We start from the raw sequence: 17,837 nt of genomic DNA, 5'->3' as shown, positions 1-17,837 counted from the left end.
ACAAAATTAATGTATTTATATATACATTAATGAAAAATGTACATACTTACTTGCCAAGGGCAAAACACTCCAAAGTCACATTTTGGCCCATCAATGCATATATGTCCTTGAACTGAACTACAATATCAGCAGGATATGGTTTTGTTGTCCCTAATATTAAGAAAAACAAAAACACCCATGAGTTAATAAACAAAACACTGTTTTTTTTTTAACACTATAATTCTTCTTTTATGGTATTAGAATTGATTCAATATAGATGGCTTTTCTCTGCACAGGTTTTGAAAAATATCTGATCAGTCACAATGTGCAGATTTATTTTTATGCATATTATGTATACTAGAGGCCCAATGCATGAAATTCATACATGGGGGGGGACTGTCCCTCAACCCAGCCTGCACCCTCTCCAATTGGACATCCCTCTCACAATCCAGGACCGCTGGCTCCTAACTGCTTGCCTGCCTGCCTGCCTGATTGCCCCTAACCACTTCTGCTTTTTTTTGCTCCCCTGCTGGCCTGATTGACACCTAACTGCTCCCCTGCTGGCCTGATTGACACCTAACTGCTCCCCTGCTGGCCCGATCGCCCCCAACTGCCCTCCCCTGACAGCCATCTTGTGACAGCCATCTTGTGGTGGCCATCTTTTGATGACATGAGGGTGGCCATCTTGTGACAACGTGAGGGCGGCCATCTTGTAGCAGCCAACTTGTGATGACGTCGTATGAGGGCTTCACGCAAGGGCATTGCATAAGGGCGAGACGCCACCTAGGCTTTTATTATATAGGATAGTAATAAGCTTGTCAAGCATTTTCTATCATATTGGCTCATCTGACAGCTGTGTAAATCAATCTGATTCAACTCACTAAAAAAATTTCAAGAATTCTTTAGGTTGCATCAAATATACATGTCAAACATTGTGCTAGGTGCTACATGGTGCTTAGGAAGAAAAGGAAAGAAGAAAGAAAATAAGGGAGAAGGGAAAAAGAAGAAAGAAAGAAGGGGAGAGAAAAAAAGGGAGAAATAAGTGTCCATGGAGAATAAAGCAAAGGGAAAATAGTTGAAAAGAGGAAAGAGAAGAGGGAAAAAAGGAAAGAAAGTGTCTATTCAGACATCACTGTGCTCATAAACATAGGTACATTAACTAATTTATGTAACATATCAGTCCTAAAAGATGTACTATTCCCTTGCTGGGGAAGAAATAGGCTCAGAAAGGCAAAGTACATTGTTTAGGATCACATATGTGATCCATACTAAAGGCCCGGTGCACGAAATTCGTGTATGTGTGGGGGTGTCCCTCAGCCCAGCCTGCACCCCTCAGCCCAGCCTGCACCCTCAGCCCAGCCTGCACCCTCTCCAATCTGGGACCCCACAGGGATTGGGCCTAAACCGGCAGTCGAACATCACTCTCACAATCCGGGACTGCTGGCTCCTAACCACTCTGCCTGCCAGCCTGATAGCTCCCTAAATGCTCCTGTGCCAGCCTGATTAACACATAATTGCCTTTGCCTGTGGGGCTGAGTGGACTTGGGGACTGAGGCTGGATGAGGCCGGATGCTGCGGGAACTGGGTGAGGCAGGACTGAGGGGATTGGGGGACTCCAGCTGGATGAGGTGGGGCTGAGGGGACTGAGCACCGCCATTTGTGGCTGTGGGCACCACCATCTTGTGAGGGCATGGCAGTCAATTAGCATATTCCCTCTTTATTAGATAGGATGATGCTAAGGAGCAAAAGAAATACACAATCACCTGAAATATAAGCCAAAATGGAAATAAATGATCTAAAAAATGTAGCAGCCAAGAAAGATAATTGGAAGTGGGTATGGGAATTTCAGGTAAGGAAGGCATTTGAACTGGACTAGTCCAGGTTGAGAAAATAGCATATTATGACAAAGTTCCAGAGGTGTGCAGGACATTAAAAAAGAAAAGGTCTAGCAATTCAAATCATGTTGAAGTATATGTAGTTAAAGATGATCTTGAATGCCAATCTAGAAGGCTTTTAACTGTGATATTAAATCTTTTGACACTACCAATGGGTTTTGGTATGAGAATTAATATAAATCTTACCTTTGGTTTAGGTCAGTGGTCAGCAAACTCATTAGTCAACAGAGCCAAATATCAACAGTACAACGATTGAAATTTCTTTTGAGAGCCAAATTTTTTAAACTTAAACTATATAGGTAGGTACATTGTTATTAACTTAATTAGGGTACTCCTAAGGTTTAGGAAGAGCCACACTCAAGGGGCCAAAGAACTGCATGTGGCTTGCGAGCCGCAGTTTGCCGACCACTGGTTTAAGTAGAAGACCTTGTTGGTAGTTTTTAAGGATGGAGAAGAGAAATACAGAATAGAGTCAGAGATCTAAGGAAGATTGTTTCATAAATTTAAAAAGAAAAAAGACAAGGGTCTGACCTAGGATAGTCACAGTGGGAACAGAAAGGGAAGAACAGATCCGAGTTGTGTGTTAGTGGGAAAATCAAGAGGGCTTCGCTTGGATCAATGTTTTCTCAAGGTGTAGATTAAATATCCACCTCATCAGAATCACCTGGGATGCTCGTCGAACCTGCAGATTCCTGGGTCACTTCCCAGGCCTGCTGAATCAGCATCTCAGGGTTCCACATTTTCCTCAAACTTCCCAAGTGCTTGCTAACTGAAAACCACTGAACTCACTGTCCTGAAGATGAGGGGAGGAAAGGAGTTGATTTAAAATGCTACCCTGAGGTAGTAGAAATATAATGAGATTGCTAAATTTAGAGATAAGAACACCAGAAGAGGTTTAGAGGTAAGATAACAGGTGTGTTTGAAACATTGTGAGCTGAATATCCTTGAGAACCTTCTGTGTGAAAAGTCCAGGCGGTAGGTAGAATTAAAGACTTCAAACAGAGGAAAAAGCTTTGGAAATGTGAATTGGGAGCCACCTGCCCAGGGCGACTGTTGAAAGGTGTAAATGGGTGAGAATATCTAGAAAAAGATTAGCGAGAAATATAAGAAAGAGGAAGATCTGGTGAAGGATACTGCATAGAATCTGTCTGGGAGGCAAGTGGGAGATGAAGAGTGGAAGGAGGAAGGAAAATTGGGCAAAGAAGGGATAGTTCAAGAGAGGCTGAGGAGACCGACAGTATCATAGTTCATACAGAATTAGGCTGACAACTTCCTTTGGATTAGCAAATAGGAAGTTGTGTTGATTACTCAAGATTGTTGGCACTGAATACAAAAGAATACCCAGAGAGAAAGGAATGGAGGAGAGTTTGAAGATTTAGAAAAGAAAGGGGGTGAGTGATGTAATGAAGTCCCTACTAAGTCAAATGTGAGGGGAATCAAGATAATTGGAGGAATTAGGTTAAACAGGAGGAGAAACACTTCTTCTATAAGTTAGAAAGTAAGAAATCAATAGAAGCACTGAATTTCTGGGGAAAAATAAGGAAAAACAGTAAGAAAGTTTTTATTTCATGGCTCTTTTTAACTCTGTGAGGTAGTGAGTGTGTCTACTGTAGAAGGGAAAAGGGGGTTCTATGGAAAGTAACTTCATAGGGTGATCTGACCATAAATTCCTAAATGGCCAGGTCATGGTTGGTAGTCATGCCTTAGGCCTATCACTTCTTTAGTGAGAGGTTTTTAAGCAAACCTTGTCCATTCTTCTTGTGCATCTAGGCTAATACACCTTTGAGATGTCAGAAGTTATACCCCTGGGAGACTTAACCATCCTCAAGAAAGCACATAATCTCTTTATTCTGTAATCCAATCTCTTTCTTGCTTCCTCCCACTTTCATGTAATCTTCTTTATGTCCCCTCCTTAATCTCACATGCATAAATGAAAATTCAAAACTTTTATTTTTTGGAATATTTGAGATCTTGTTTCCCAGCATATGTCATCAGTTTGGTTCTATTAAACTCGTATAAAAATTATCTACAGGTTTGGACATTTCTTATGTCAACACTACTGAGATTAGGGATAGAAAAAGAGCCAGAAAGTCAAAAGATATTTACTTAATACCAACCAACCACATGGCCTCTATCTTGAGAAGAGTAACAAAAATGGAATCACAGTGATGACATTTTCCCCATCATTATACCCTATTTAAGGGTAGAGGCAGGAAACAAACCTAAAGCTGTCAACAATGAAACCAGTATATCCTCAAGACCTTGAATTCAGTGATATGTAGCGGCATGCTTGAGATAAAAACAACATGATGTAAGCAAATATGTTGTGATCTGATTTTCTGAAGAGATGATACATTTAAAAAAGTAAGGTATTTTAATAGGAGCCAGGGAAAAGGACAGTCAATTACATCAGTGGTTATAGCATATGGTGCCACAGTAGTACTACATATGCTAATTACTTACATCAGAAAGGCAATTTATATACCGATATGCTTCATGTAAATAGTTCTTTGAAAATATCAAATTAATCCAACTGCCTTTTTCCCCTCATTCTGTAATAATACAGTTTATAATCTAATTATTTGTTCTCCTTCATGAACTTACTAATAAGTGTGAATGACCATGAAAATAAGTAGGTGTCAGTGAATCCCTTGTAATTAATATACTGATATTTGGCTAATAAATCAGTACTTTTCATTCCTGAACTAGATGCAATCAGTCCGAACTCTGCCATCTTAGGTTACTTTCATAATGCTAATCACCTCTACTGAAAAAGCTAAGGAAGAACCAATACTCTTAAAGTGTGCATCCTTTGTTTGCCTTGCCCTGACTGAGCAGCCAGTGCATCTCCTGACTGGATATTTCTTTTTTTTTTTTTTTAAAGCTGAATGAATTTTCTGAAACAATGACTGGATATTTCTTTTCATTACTGTAGATATTCCAGAAGCAGACAACCTTGCAAAGACAGAATCTATATATATAAAAGGCTAAGCGACTGGCTGACTGGCGACTGGCCAGTAGATATTACACACAATGACCACCAGGGGGCAGACACTCAATGCAGGAGCTGCTGAGCAACAGCAACTTTGCAGAGTGCCCTCTCCCACTCTGGGACCCTGTGGGGGATGTTGGACTGCCGGTTTCAGCCTGATCCCTGCAGGCCAGGCCGAGAGACCCACCTGCGAGGGACCTTCGAGACCCAGGTGTGGCCGACCGGGGAGTGACTGCGCCTGCAGGCCAGGCCGAGAGACCCACCTGCGAGGGACCCCACTCACTCCACAAGTGACCTTCGAGACCCAGGTGTGGCTGGCCGGGGAGTGACTGCAGGAGGTTGGCTCCAGGATGTGTTCGGCCCGTCTTGCCCAGTCCCACCCCACCAGCCACCTTCTAATTAATTTCCTTTCAATGTGCACAAATCCATGCACTGGGCCTCTAGTATAACAAATAAAATACTTACGTTCAGGTATTGGAATGAGTGGGATGAATTTGCTGAATACACTCTTTGTAATAGAAGGACTGGATACAAAGCAGGAATAATTGCCTTTGTCTGATGCCTCAACATTCGCAATGTAGAGATTGCCATTTGTCTGAGATACAAATCTTCGTTTATCCATTGTGATAAACACAGGAAATTCATTTAGAAGCCAGCGGTAGCTAAGATCATCTAGAAAAAAAATATATTGTCTACTAAATATTAAACTCTTCTCCAAAAGCAAAGACTTGTTATCTAGTAATAACCTAGCACATAATCTAATCTAGGCTATTGTAGAGCAGATGTTGGAAGTAGGCCAAGACAGTGCAAATTTTCTCAAGCTACTATAGTTTGAGTGAATATAATCATGTTGCTAAGCAATTATATCTCTTTCTCTCAATTATTTTATGGACTACTAATATTCTTCTAATGCATTGATGGACTAAATGAAACTCAGAGAGATTAAATGTCTTGCTTAGAATTTCATGACTACTAAGTAGAACTGGAATTTTTGAATCAATGTCTGATCATTCAAATTTCATGACCCATTTCCCTGCTGCATTTAAAAAATAAAATCAATATTACTAACCATGCTGTGGCTTTATGTCTTTTTTGTTTTTGTGTTCCTATTGTAAATTATAGATTTAGAAATGAGTTTATATAACCTGTTCTGGTCACACTAAAAAGTAAAAACCACAGAAACAGAGAAATGCATGCTATTGGTTTTGTTAAATATTAGGATGCATATCACATGGTAACTCTTAACCACAGGAAATTCCTTTGGCTGAACCTACTGACTGGTGTGACCAAAAGTTGAATTTCCTCATGAATTTGCTGCTTTTCATACAGTTTTCTCTTCCTATCTTTCCCTCCTGCTCTGAGGGATGTCTCCCCAGGTGTCATGCACAGCAGTAATGCACAAGAGGGAACTATGGGCATTCCATACTTCTCAGTCACAAAATGCTGATTTCCTTGTAAACATCATGACCATGTGAAGACAACTGCTACTAGGAAAATTGTAAGAGGGGATCTCTTATGTCAAGTTAGATCAGATGTTAGATGTGAGATGGCACACTACCCTGTTGCTTTAGGGAGTTCACAGTGACTGGTACAGCTGTCAAAGGGAGTGTGAAAGAGAGCTGACTATGAAAAACTACAAGAATTTCTTGGGCATAATAATCCGGGTATTCCATTTAGATTAGCTATGTAATTTTCTTCAGCAACTTATATTATCAGGGAAGTAAATGAAGATGATTACATTATGCTTCTTCTTAATCTTAAATTTTAAATGACAGAAGTGGTACACTTGTATTATCAAAATAAATAGAAAGTATAGATAGAGTTCAAAGAGAAAAAAAAATATTAAACCACCATAATTCTCCAATGTAGAATTGTTGTTAGAATATATCTTTTTGGACATTTATCTCCGTGAATAATTCTATCATTTTAATAGTTATCCATATGCTGATTTAGGGTCAGGTAGAAACCACAGAAGTATCAAGATAGGAAGAAACTTAGGGGACAATTTAAATTGCTAAAATTGGGTTCTTGAAATTGGGCAAAAAATAATGCCATGCAATCTTTGCTCCAAAAGGATACTGGAGTAAACTGTAAAACATACTGTAAATATGTATGATTTGTGAAATAATTCTTTCCTCTTCTCACTTAAAAATATAACTCAATATTTGCCATGATTTCTGGTTACAATTAAATTCCAAAAAAACTAAAAAGTAAGGAAAAATATAGATTTCCTTACAAAAATTTTTTTAAACTTATACTGTTTTCAAGACAGCACACACAAAATGCATTCAGAATAGTCTGGGTACTCAATAGTTATGTGAATATGGAGACTTGCATTTTAATTCTAGACTAACTAACTTTGGTCAGCCTCTTTAACCACTCTATTATTCAGTTTCTCTAAAATTTAAGATTGTGTTTTGTGTTCCCCTGATAAGAAATGGGTGAAGAAGAATGGAATAATGTTTTAATATTTGAACCTTTAAGGGACAAAAACTAGGTCAGTGAAATTATCATGATGATATTTGTATGAACATAAGTCTTGGACTATAGAGCAATTGGTCTGGCTGATTTAATGCCCAAGGAGAATTCTCCACTTTTCTTACTTAATACATACTGAGGACCAGCCCTAGCCAGTTAGCTCAGTTGGTTAGAGTTTTGTCCCCATATGCCAAGGCTGCAGGTTTGATCCCAGTCAAATTTATGGCATAATATTAGAACTATAAGAATACAAAACATACAAAGAAGTTTTCCAGTGTGAAAAAGTGGTATTTACATATTATTTCAAGACAGATATAATAAATAAAACAAGTGAAAATTATTGAAAATATATGAAGCCCTAGCCAGTTTGGCTCAGTGGATAGAGCATCAGCCTGTGGACTGAAAGGTCCCAGGTTCGATTCCGTCCCTCATTGGGGTGTGTGAGGGAGGCAACCAATTGATGTGTCTCTCTCACATCAATGTTTTTCTCTCTCTCTCTCTGTCTCTCTCTTCCTCTCCCTTTCATTTTCTCTAAATCTCACATCAATGTTTTTCTCTCTCTCTCTGTCTCTCTCTTCCACTCCCTTTCATTTTCTCTAAAAAACTCAATGGAAACATATCCTCGGATGAGGATTAACAATAACAACAAAAAGGAAAATATATGAAATATTTAACTTTGGCATCTTTTATTACAGCCATATCAAATTACTGAAAACATGTATTCAACGGTTGAAACTTGTAACAGATGACACTTAATCTATCTCCTTTCTAAATTAGATGATTATTCTCGCAGATTGGTGCTCCTAATGAGGTTACTATTTATTATGTCTTTATCCCTTTCTTGTGTTTAATTACAGTTCACAGCATATTGTAGATGTTAAATTGTTAATAAAATGACTGATTACACATCACTCCTCAGTACCATTCTATTTCAGGAGTAATTTGTAGAAAATCTAACCATATTTTCTCAAGTGTAACAGAAATATTAATGGGAACATAATCCAATACATATAAGGTGTCCTAGAAATGTATACACACACTTTTGAATAACTATAAAGGCAGTATTTATTAAAATACATTTCATTTTTAAAACTGAGCTATCAGCTGTCAAAGTGTGTATACATTTTTTGGGACACCCTGTATATTATTTATAAACAGAAACTATCATAAATCTTTGGGATAAGGGCCAAGTAATGAAAGAGCCAAAGAAAATAGCCTCTATAACCACTAGTACATGATATATTATATGTTTATGCAAATATCGAGTCCAATTTAATTATAAATGTACCATTATTGTTAAGAAAATTAAAGCTTGCCCATTTCATTCCATTGAGGCTCACAGTCATAGACAAGGTAAGGTTACCTGGAAAATGGTATGGAGGGTCACAGAGAAGCACCATTCCTTTTCCTTCTTTCACTCTGACCTCAGGACGTTCCTCAGGTGGGAAAGGATCAAGATCTAATTGTAAAAGCAAGAAGGAAGTATTCACTCTCTCTGTCAATAGGGAGATATAGTGATTGAAGTTCACCTTTTACCAGCTAACTCGCTTTGGCTATGATTCTTCTCAGGTGGTCTGGTGGAGCCAAAGTCAATTCCCTGTTTCTAGGTGCTGGATTTACATACACTACAGCAGAATTCTGTGGAGAACCTGAGCCTACAGATACTGGTAGCAGTCTACATAACTCTTCTGACAACCCTGCAGATTCCAGATATCCTAAACTTGTGCTTCACCTTTAGGAAAACACCCAATAAGAATATCTGGAAATGCAAGGATAACAGACAAAACCAGGGATCTACCAAAGAAAGCAACGAACTTAGAGACATGGACTCGTTTGAAAGGTACATTTCCCTTTCTGAGGTAGGATTTCAAGGTGGAGAAGGAATTAGGGTGAAAGGCAGGATCCTAGGTGAGAAACAGGAAGGTCAGCCATCTCTTGGTCCTTTTCAAATTCTGGGTTTTCCTCAATTCTCATTTCTTTTACTCTTCCCTATGTATCTGGAACTCACATTTTGCTTGGTTTCTGGATGCTCTGCTATTTGCCTCTTCATTAGTTTTACTGGAGCTCATTCTGTTGTCACCTTGCCTCATTCCATATCTGTCATCAGTACTCAAATTATAAAATCAAATTGCTATTTCTCTCAATATATTGATATCTCTGAAAACTCATCCTCCTAATTGTTACCTTTGCCCAGAAAAAAACTAAATATCATCATAGCTAGCCTTAATGCCTCACTTAAATGCCATTCCTATCCTCAAATACTTAGTTGATATTTCAACATAGATAACTTACCGTAACATATGCATGTAAAGCAACCATTTAAATGCTCCCACCCACCCTTTAAATTGGTTTTATTTGCTCCCACCCCATTTCTTAAATAGAACAGAATGTTTTTACCCTTTGATTAGACTTTCTTTTAAAAATATATTTAGTTGCCCTAGCCAGTTTTGCTCAGTGGATAGAGTGAAGGGTCCTGGGTTTGATTTCAGTCAAGGGCACATGCCTGGGTTGAGGGCTCAATTCCCAGTAGGACGCATGCAGGAGGCAGCCAATCAATTATTCTCTCTCATCATTGATGTCTCTATCTCTACCTCCCTCTCCCTCCCTCTCTGAAATCAACAAAAATAGATTTAAAAAAATAAATAAAGATAAAATATATTTAGTTAAGTTCAATGCAATCCGTCGATTACCAGTATTTCTACAAGGAACTGTTTATTACTTACAGTTCCACTGTTGTCACACCCAATTTAATCTGTTTCCTGACCCTGTTTCATTGCCTCCTAGTAATCACTACCATGTGGGTCCTCTTAAAACATCATTTTCATCCTATAATCAATTTTTCAAAAGATGTAAATGCTGACCTATACAATCACATACTGCAGCACCTGGAGTCCAGCTCCTCTTCCAAGGTACAATATTCCTTCAGAACAACTTATAACTTTTAGTTCAGCACAGTGTTTCTCAAAATATTTTTTATTATTGCCCACCCAAAGAGAAATTTAATAATTTAAATTTAAAACAACCGATTTGATTGTATTATGCTTTAATTTATTTACAGGAAAATAAATTAAATACTAAGGGATGAGACTTTGTCAGGTAAGGTTGCATTTTGGAGAGCCACATACCAGTATGCTGTAGTACCCAAGATGGTTGCTCCCCACCAAGAACCAACTTTCACTCCTTTTGGAGTGGTATCACCCCCATTGAGAATACATTTCCATTGATACTAATTTTTAGAAAGTTATTCAAGATCTTGCAGGATATGGCCTTAGCTTATTATCTAATGTTACCTTTCACTATTTCAAGTGCATTTATAATACCTCTCAGGATGCTTTGCTCTCCTGCATGTTTTTTTCTCTCCACACAATGAAGGCCCACTAATCACATTAGACCCACCTATGGACACTTCCTCTCACTTTCCTTTCTTCCTTATTGCTCTTCTTGCTGAACTCTTATGATCACATCTAAGCTTTACTCCACCTACACATACTTGTGCTTTGTAAGGTTACGGTTACTTACATCCAAAGCTCAGGGTGGCTTCAGTGCTCCTGACTATCCCATAGTTATTTGACGCTAAACAGTAGTAGACGCCAGCATCTTTCTGTTTGTCAGGGTTGTTGATAACAAGGTTTCCTCCTACCATACTGTACCGATCACTTGTCAGATCTATATCCCCGTTATTCATTCTCCATCTGTGAGAAAAAGAAATACATTTCATTCAAATGACCTTTGCACTCAGCTAATATCATTATAAAATATGGGGACAGCTCATTGTGAATTCAGGCAATTAAATAGATGACTCACTGTGGTATTTCTTTACACGCTGTAATTGCATATTCTGGGCTCATGATTTATAATTTAGCTCAGGCACAGAAAGGTAAATGTTCAAGTGCATGAAACAGTCCACTTTTTTCATGAAGCATCCCAAAGGACAAATACTATATTTAATTTTCTAGATAATTGGTTTCTTAGCTGATATACATGGTTTATAAATGATGCCCATCTATGCACTAGTTCAATTCATGCATACATAGGTATGGTATTTTAAATATTAAAAGAATTACTCTGACAGAAATGAAATATAAAATAATATGTCAATATTTTATTTTAATATCCAACTAATTTTTCAATAAAACAAACTAACTGAAATAAGGATTTTCTCAGTAAATGTCATAATCTGACCATAGAGGCCTATCACATAATTTGAAAATGATAAAAATCAATTGAGTTTTGGTTTCCAAGCCACATATGTAGTATTGTAGATATCGGGATTATGTTATAAATAAATTGACTAGAAACAGGAATCCAACTCTCTCGGTGGGATGATAAGATGAATGCATGTGGACAGTAGTTTTCAATTAAGCTGCCCACCTGCATAATTTTATAGTCATTCTGTATCAGGGTTCATCCGTAAGGTTCCTTGTCTTCCACAGTGTTATAAGGTAAGAGCTATAGCCCTAGCTGGTTTGGTTTGGTGTATAGAGTGTCAGCCTGTGTACTGAAGGGTCCCGGGTTCAATTCAGGTCAGGGGCACGTGCCCAGGTTGCCAGCTGGATCCCCAGTAGAAGGCGTACAGGAGGTAGCCCATCAATGACTCTCTCATCATTGATGTTTCTATCTCTCTGTCTCTCCCCTCTCCCTTCCTCTCTGAAATCAATAAAAATATATTTTTAAAAAATTGTAAGATAAGAGCTATGGTCAAATAGGGGCTGTGGCTGCAGTTATTTCCTGGCACAGTTCTGATTAGGGTCAGAATCTTGCCAAAGAGGCCTAAGAATATTTGGAATATTCTTAGTTTTAAATTTCACAATGTAGCAGGTGATTTCAAGGCAAACATGGAAAACCTTGCTTTGTGTTTTAAAAAATTGCCAAATTGCAACCCAATAAAATCCTCTCCCTTCCCCAGCTGATGGCACTCTTGTCCCTGTTTGAACCATCCAATGTCAAATTGCTTAGCATTTGCCAAGTGAATGGGTTTCCCTGTTGGGCGGTTCCAGTTGTTTTGTTTTGTTTCTTTTCCAAAAACAGTATGTTGACTCCAGATTTTTGTTTATTGCCTTAGCTTCCTCTCAGGGGATCTGATTCTGCCTTTGATGTCATATAATAATCTAGTTTTGCTGTGTTTGGGTAAGTTCACTGGTCTATTTAATTTTCAGAAACACCCACAAGGTTATTGCAATCCCTTTCACACATCGTTAAATGAAATTTTATCGGAGTCCTTGTTGTTTGGGGGTACAAGGAAAGATAACAAAAGCCTTAAGGCTGGTAAGTGGAAGGCAAAGGTCCCGTTTGTACCTTTCAGGGTGTTACCACGAATAACAAATTATCACAGTATATAAACTACTATGTGAATGACAAATTGCATGATTACCAAGGTTAGTAAGACTTGCCCTGAATATTAAGTAAATTTTTAAAACTTCAAATGTTCTTTCCCATCAGACAAACTAAATCCTTAGCTAATTTTTTTCTTATTATGCTGTCAACGGCAGACAGCTTTCATAACAAAACGAGACATCTGCTTCTCCCTGCCAGCTCTCTCCATTAATGTGTAGACAGTCAGGCCACATTTGTCCTGGCAACTTCTGTGCTGTGCAACCTGTGAGAGGGGTATTTGCCAAGTGAAGGTTTGCTTCGTATCTTTACTTTTGAAATTTTGGTAAGAACGCTTAATGGGACTGGAGGGAGGGGGAAATGGGGAGTTGCTAATAGCAATGTACAAAACTATAGCTATGCAAAGCTTTGCTTCTCCTGTCTTTGTGGGGGACAGGGGTGGGAGTGGGGGGGGAGCGAGGGGAAGCGTGTGTTTTTAGACACTGTCTGCAACAGTTCTTGTGTGTTGTTGCCTCCTGTCCAGCCTGGAGGCTGATTTGATAAGGTTCCATGTATGAATGTCAAGGACACAACGTCACAGAATAAGAACCACGGAAATCGCTTTTGAGATGCTGTCAAACTATCTAGAAAGACGCAGACTAAAAATGACACGTTTCTTTGAAAATCATAAAACCTGTTTCCGTCCTGCATCTGTAATTTACTCACTTGGAAGAAAGTAATTTACTTATTCAGGGCTCAGCTTCCTCTCCTATAAAATCATGTGCTTGGATTAGATCTGCTCTACAGCTCCTATTGGCTATACTATTCCATGTCCATAAACTCCCATTATGTACAGCTTAAGGGCAGAAATAAGTCTAGACCATAAAATATATTCAAAACAAATGTATAATTTGTAATTTATAAAATATCTACTTATATTGCACTCCCATGCATGAAATTGAAACAATAAAAATAATTTCAAAGGGATAGTAATGTGGTTTCTAAATTCATATTTTGTTTTAAGAATAATTTTGTTATAGTCAGAGGCAAGTAAAAATGAGTTCAATTAGAATTAAATGTGGGGAAAGTGGTATTCTCTTTGATAACAACTTTTTATAACAATAGAAAAGTCAATTTTATATCTAGAAAAAATCTACTATTAAAATCAACCTTGTTTAATGACAACCTTCAATTAAGTGAGGTGACATTAATATACTAGAGCCCCAATTTCTCCATCAATCACTTGCTTTGTCTTCATGAAACCATTCCATATGTGAAACTCAAATCCATTGGCATCTGTTTAATTTTTGAATCTTATTTTTTGCATCAGGCTAGAAACTGTTAATATATTTTTTTCTGAATCATCCGAAGCAGGAAAACCCATTGTTACATTTTTAAAGTTATTTTTTATAACTTTAAATCATCAATAGGTACCCCATAAAAATAGAAAAAAAAGATTTTTTTTTCTAGATGTGTAGCTTTCTAGAATTATTTATGCAAGCACTTTAAATTAAGTTAACAGAAATGTTATCCATCATTTGTAGGTATATGTTATCTAGGCCAATACATATAAGAACATTTTATCTTCACATGTGCATGATCTCCACATAACCTTTTGCATGATTAGTATGATTTCCATCACACAATTTTTAAATTGATAATGTCAAATAGCACTGGCTTTATTTTTGCAGAAAATAGTAAGTAAATTATTTATTTGCATATGTTTAAGAAAATTACTATCTACTTAGGCATTAAACAACTTTTTAAAAATGACTTGTCTGCCAACATTTTTGTAAATGTCCCTGGATTTTGTAGAAAGCCTTATAGTACAGCTTTCTCTGTTGGTACTGGTCACAGATGCTAATCTGTAACCCCTAGCTCACTACACCATTTGGAAAAAAAGAAGTGCAGTACGTTACTTGTAAACTGGGAAAGGGCTGGCTCGTGCCCTACAGTTGAGTGAAACTTTTCCTTCTGGTGATTCCTCTGGATAAATGGTATTAATTGGTTGCTCTTCAAAAATTGGTCCAAATCCTTTGTCTTCCTCAGAAACTGTAATGAAAATGAAATTATTTTACATTGTGCTGGTTTATAAGTAAAAGAATAAAACAAAATTGGAGACATTAAAGAAGTTTTTTAGAAAAAAACAAGTCAGAATCACAGAATCTCTATTTTTATTCAAACTGAAGATAATTTGCTTCTATAATCCTGAGGAAAACATTTAGGTTTTTATTAGAAGTTTTTCCTGCCCATCTCTCATCATTTTTCCCAAAGCACTCTGGGTGGCCATGCCTAACTGCACACAGCTCCTCAAACAAGTCATGTTTCCATGCCTCTGAGCTTTGCACGTGATTTTCTTTTCTACAACCAGCATCAGCATTTGTGCAGTCCTTTATGACTTAGCCATAGAGTCCACTCCTTCAAGAAGCAACATCTCACCTGGCCTAGCTCATTTCTCATAACTCTTTGTCCAGCGTATGGTGTGTATCATGTGATTTTATGACTTAGCCATAGAGTCCACTCCTTCAAGAAGCCACATCTCACCTGGCCTAGCTCATTTGCATTCTCATAACTCTTTGTCCAGCATATGGTACCTATCATGTGATTCTTTTTGTTGTTGTTGTTGTTAATCCTCACCGGAGGATATTTTTCCATTGATTTTTAGAGAGAGTGGAATGTAGGGGGAGAGATAGAGAGAGAGAAACATTGATGTGAGGGAGACACATCAATTGGTTGCCTCCCACACAGGCCCCCACCAGAGCTAGGGATGAAATCTGCAACCGAGGTATGTGCCCTTGACTAGAATCAAACCCGGGACCCTTCAATCCGAGGACTGATGCTCTATCCACTGAGCCAAACTGGCTAGAACTATTGTTTGATAGCTTTCTGTTCCACTAGATTGCAAATACTTGGGGACAGGTGGCTGTGTCCATAATCAGTATAATACTCTTCTTTGCTAGCTGTCTAGTAGTCTGCAACAAATAAGGACTTAACAACTTTTGAACAGCAGAATAAATGAATTTCTAGATGCTCTAGGGAAATTAGCTCCTTTCCTGGGTCAGTTCTTATTTTTTTTCTAAACATGTGACTACACGGGTACTTAGCAACATCTAGAACAGAGGTTCTCAACCTGTGGGTCGCGACACCTTTGGGGGTCGAACGACCCTTTCACAGGGGTCACCTAAGACCATCGGAAAACACATATAATTACATATTGTTTTTGTGATTAATCAATCTATGCTTTAATTATGTTCAATTTGTAACAATGAAAATACATCCTGCATATCAGATATTTACATTACGATTCATAACAGTAGCAAAATTTCAGTTATGAAGTAGCAACGAAAATAATTTTATGGTTGGGGGTCACCACAACATGAGGAACTGTATTAAAGGGTCGCGGCATTAGGAAGGTTGAGAACCACTGATCTAGAACAATCAACAAATTAACATGAATATGGGAACTGGACAACTGGTTGAAAATCCATCACAAAAATATACACATTGGAAAGCAGTTGTTCCTTACGGTGTATCCTCTCTGGACAAGAAGAGGAATACCTCACTGCCACATGAGGAGAAGAGAATCACTCCATGTCATCAATACGACAGCATTCACAGAAGAGAGCTAAGAGTCATATGTCCCAAATGAATTAATACTGACGTGTATGGCTAGAAAGATGGGATATTCTTGCATGGGGTCACTGTAATATATTTTCCAGATCCAACCTATGGCTCACTTCTCCAATTTATTGTGTCTGCTCTAACAGCAACCTTGAGGATGAGAGCTTTGTTCATTTCCCTTAACAAGCAGCTTAATTAAGTCATTTAAATCTTGCCTTTTTTGTGTTTAACAGTGCCTCTCCCAGACTACTTATTACCCTCCACAGCATGGGGAGAATAATAAAATATACCACATTAGATTATTGTGATAATTATTCTGAGATGATATATATGTAAGACAGGACTATACCTGGCTTATAGTCAGCAGCTAATGCTATTTTCCCTCTCAATGGTCAGTGCTTTTCACAAAATTGTATGTATATATTTCCAAATACTCCACTCCCATCTGCCCTTTATAGGAACAGATAATTAAACATTTAGGAGATAAAAATATGAAATTAATTTCCAACATGCTATTGAATTTATTTTCCATGTTGAGAAAATCTTACATTTAATTTATGTCCCTTTGCTCATTTTCTAGATTAAAAAGCAGAACAAGACACACTTTCTATCACATTAGTGTTTCTGATAAGTATTATTTTATAAATATAGGTCCCTTGCTTTTTAAAATTTTTTTTCCTACGAAAATAATGTGTTCTATTAACTGGTTAGTAATTGCTGTGTACATTTTATTTTAAGAACATGTTTGGACCCTAGAAAGGTAAATTACTCAAAACAAGTTTTTGGATTGCATTGACATGCTCAGTGTGAACCTCTGAATGTCAACTTCCTAACCCCCTCAAAGAGTGTCTGAGGTCATCACTCTGTTAGCTCAACTAGGATGCTCAGGTGAAGGGAAAGAACTTGCTAGGCTTTGCAAAGGATTCACCAATGCAAACATTCTACTCTTCACCGACAGAAGATTCAGTCATCTATTGTTTGTTTTTTTTCTGAGCCATGGAAAAAATTAGATGACAAATTATAATGCTTTGGAAGTATATGGGGTTAAAGGACACAAGAAATTAAAAAACCAAATAGGTATCATGTTTTCAATATGTATTATTATTTGAAAGTATATGCCCTTTTTCTTAGTGGATAGAATCTTCTGAAAAGGAGAACAAAATTATAAGTGACTTTTCTCATGTAATTGAAGAAAAAAACCTAAAATCACACTTTTTTATCTGCTCTTAATGCAAATTCATTTATTTTCTACAATATGGTTATAATTTATTGCAGAAGGAAGTTCATTTCTTAAATTGAAACAAAAAGATTAACACGAAAGAAAGAAATCACATATGAATATTTGCTGTCAAATTTACAAATGTGAGTGAGCTGCAAAGTCTCCTGCTTCTTTCTGCACCATTCTCAGCTTCGCGATGATTATCATCAGGTAGTTGGACGATCTAAAATGGGGTGCTTCACCTCTCACTATGTAGAAATGGCCCATTGTCATCTTGCTATTCTATGTTATTTCTGGAAGTATACTTACAATTTATGCTCGAGAGTAATTTTTTATTCATTTT

General features: G+C 37.5%; 1 protein-coding gene across 3 annotated transcripts in view; it reads right to left on the bottom strand.

The window, feature by feature from the left end:
• Window positions 1-17,837, bottom strand: part of CNTN1 (contactin 1) — a 279,131-nt gene that overhangs the window by 116,694 nt on the left and 144,600 nt on the right. For all 3 annotated transcript variants that reach the window (XM_014529573.1, XM_005881686.2, XM_005881687.2), the window contains 5 exons: window positions 14,574-14,706; window positions 10,864-11,036; window positions 8,708-8,803; window positions 5,332-5,538; window positions 51-150 (listed from right to left, as the gene is read on the bottom strand). In XM_014529573.1, the coding sequence (XP_014385059.1) occupies window positions 51-150; window positions 5,332-5,538; window positions 8,708-8,803; window positions 10,864-11,036; window positions 14,574-14,706 (709 nt within the window). The remainder of the gene's footprint in view (window positions 1-50; window positions 151-5,331; window positions 5,539-8,707; window positions 8,804-10,863; window positions 11,037-14,573; window positions 14,707-17,837) is intronic.

This window comes from Myotis brandtii, unplaced genomic scaffold (assembly GCF_000412655.1).
Source record: "Myotis brandtii unplaced genomic scaffold, ASM41265v1 scaffold686, whole genome shotgun sequence".
Lineage (NCBI taxonomy): Eukaryota > Metazoa > Chordata > Mammalia > Chiroptera > Vespertilionidae > Myotis > Myotis brandtii.
This window is presented reverse-complemented; position numbering and strand designations above follow the sequence as displayed.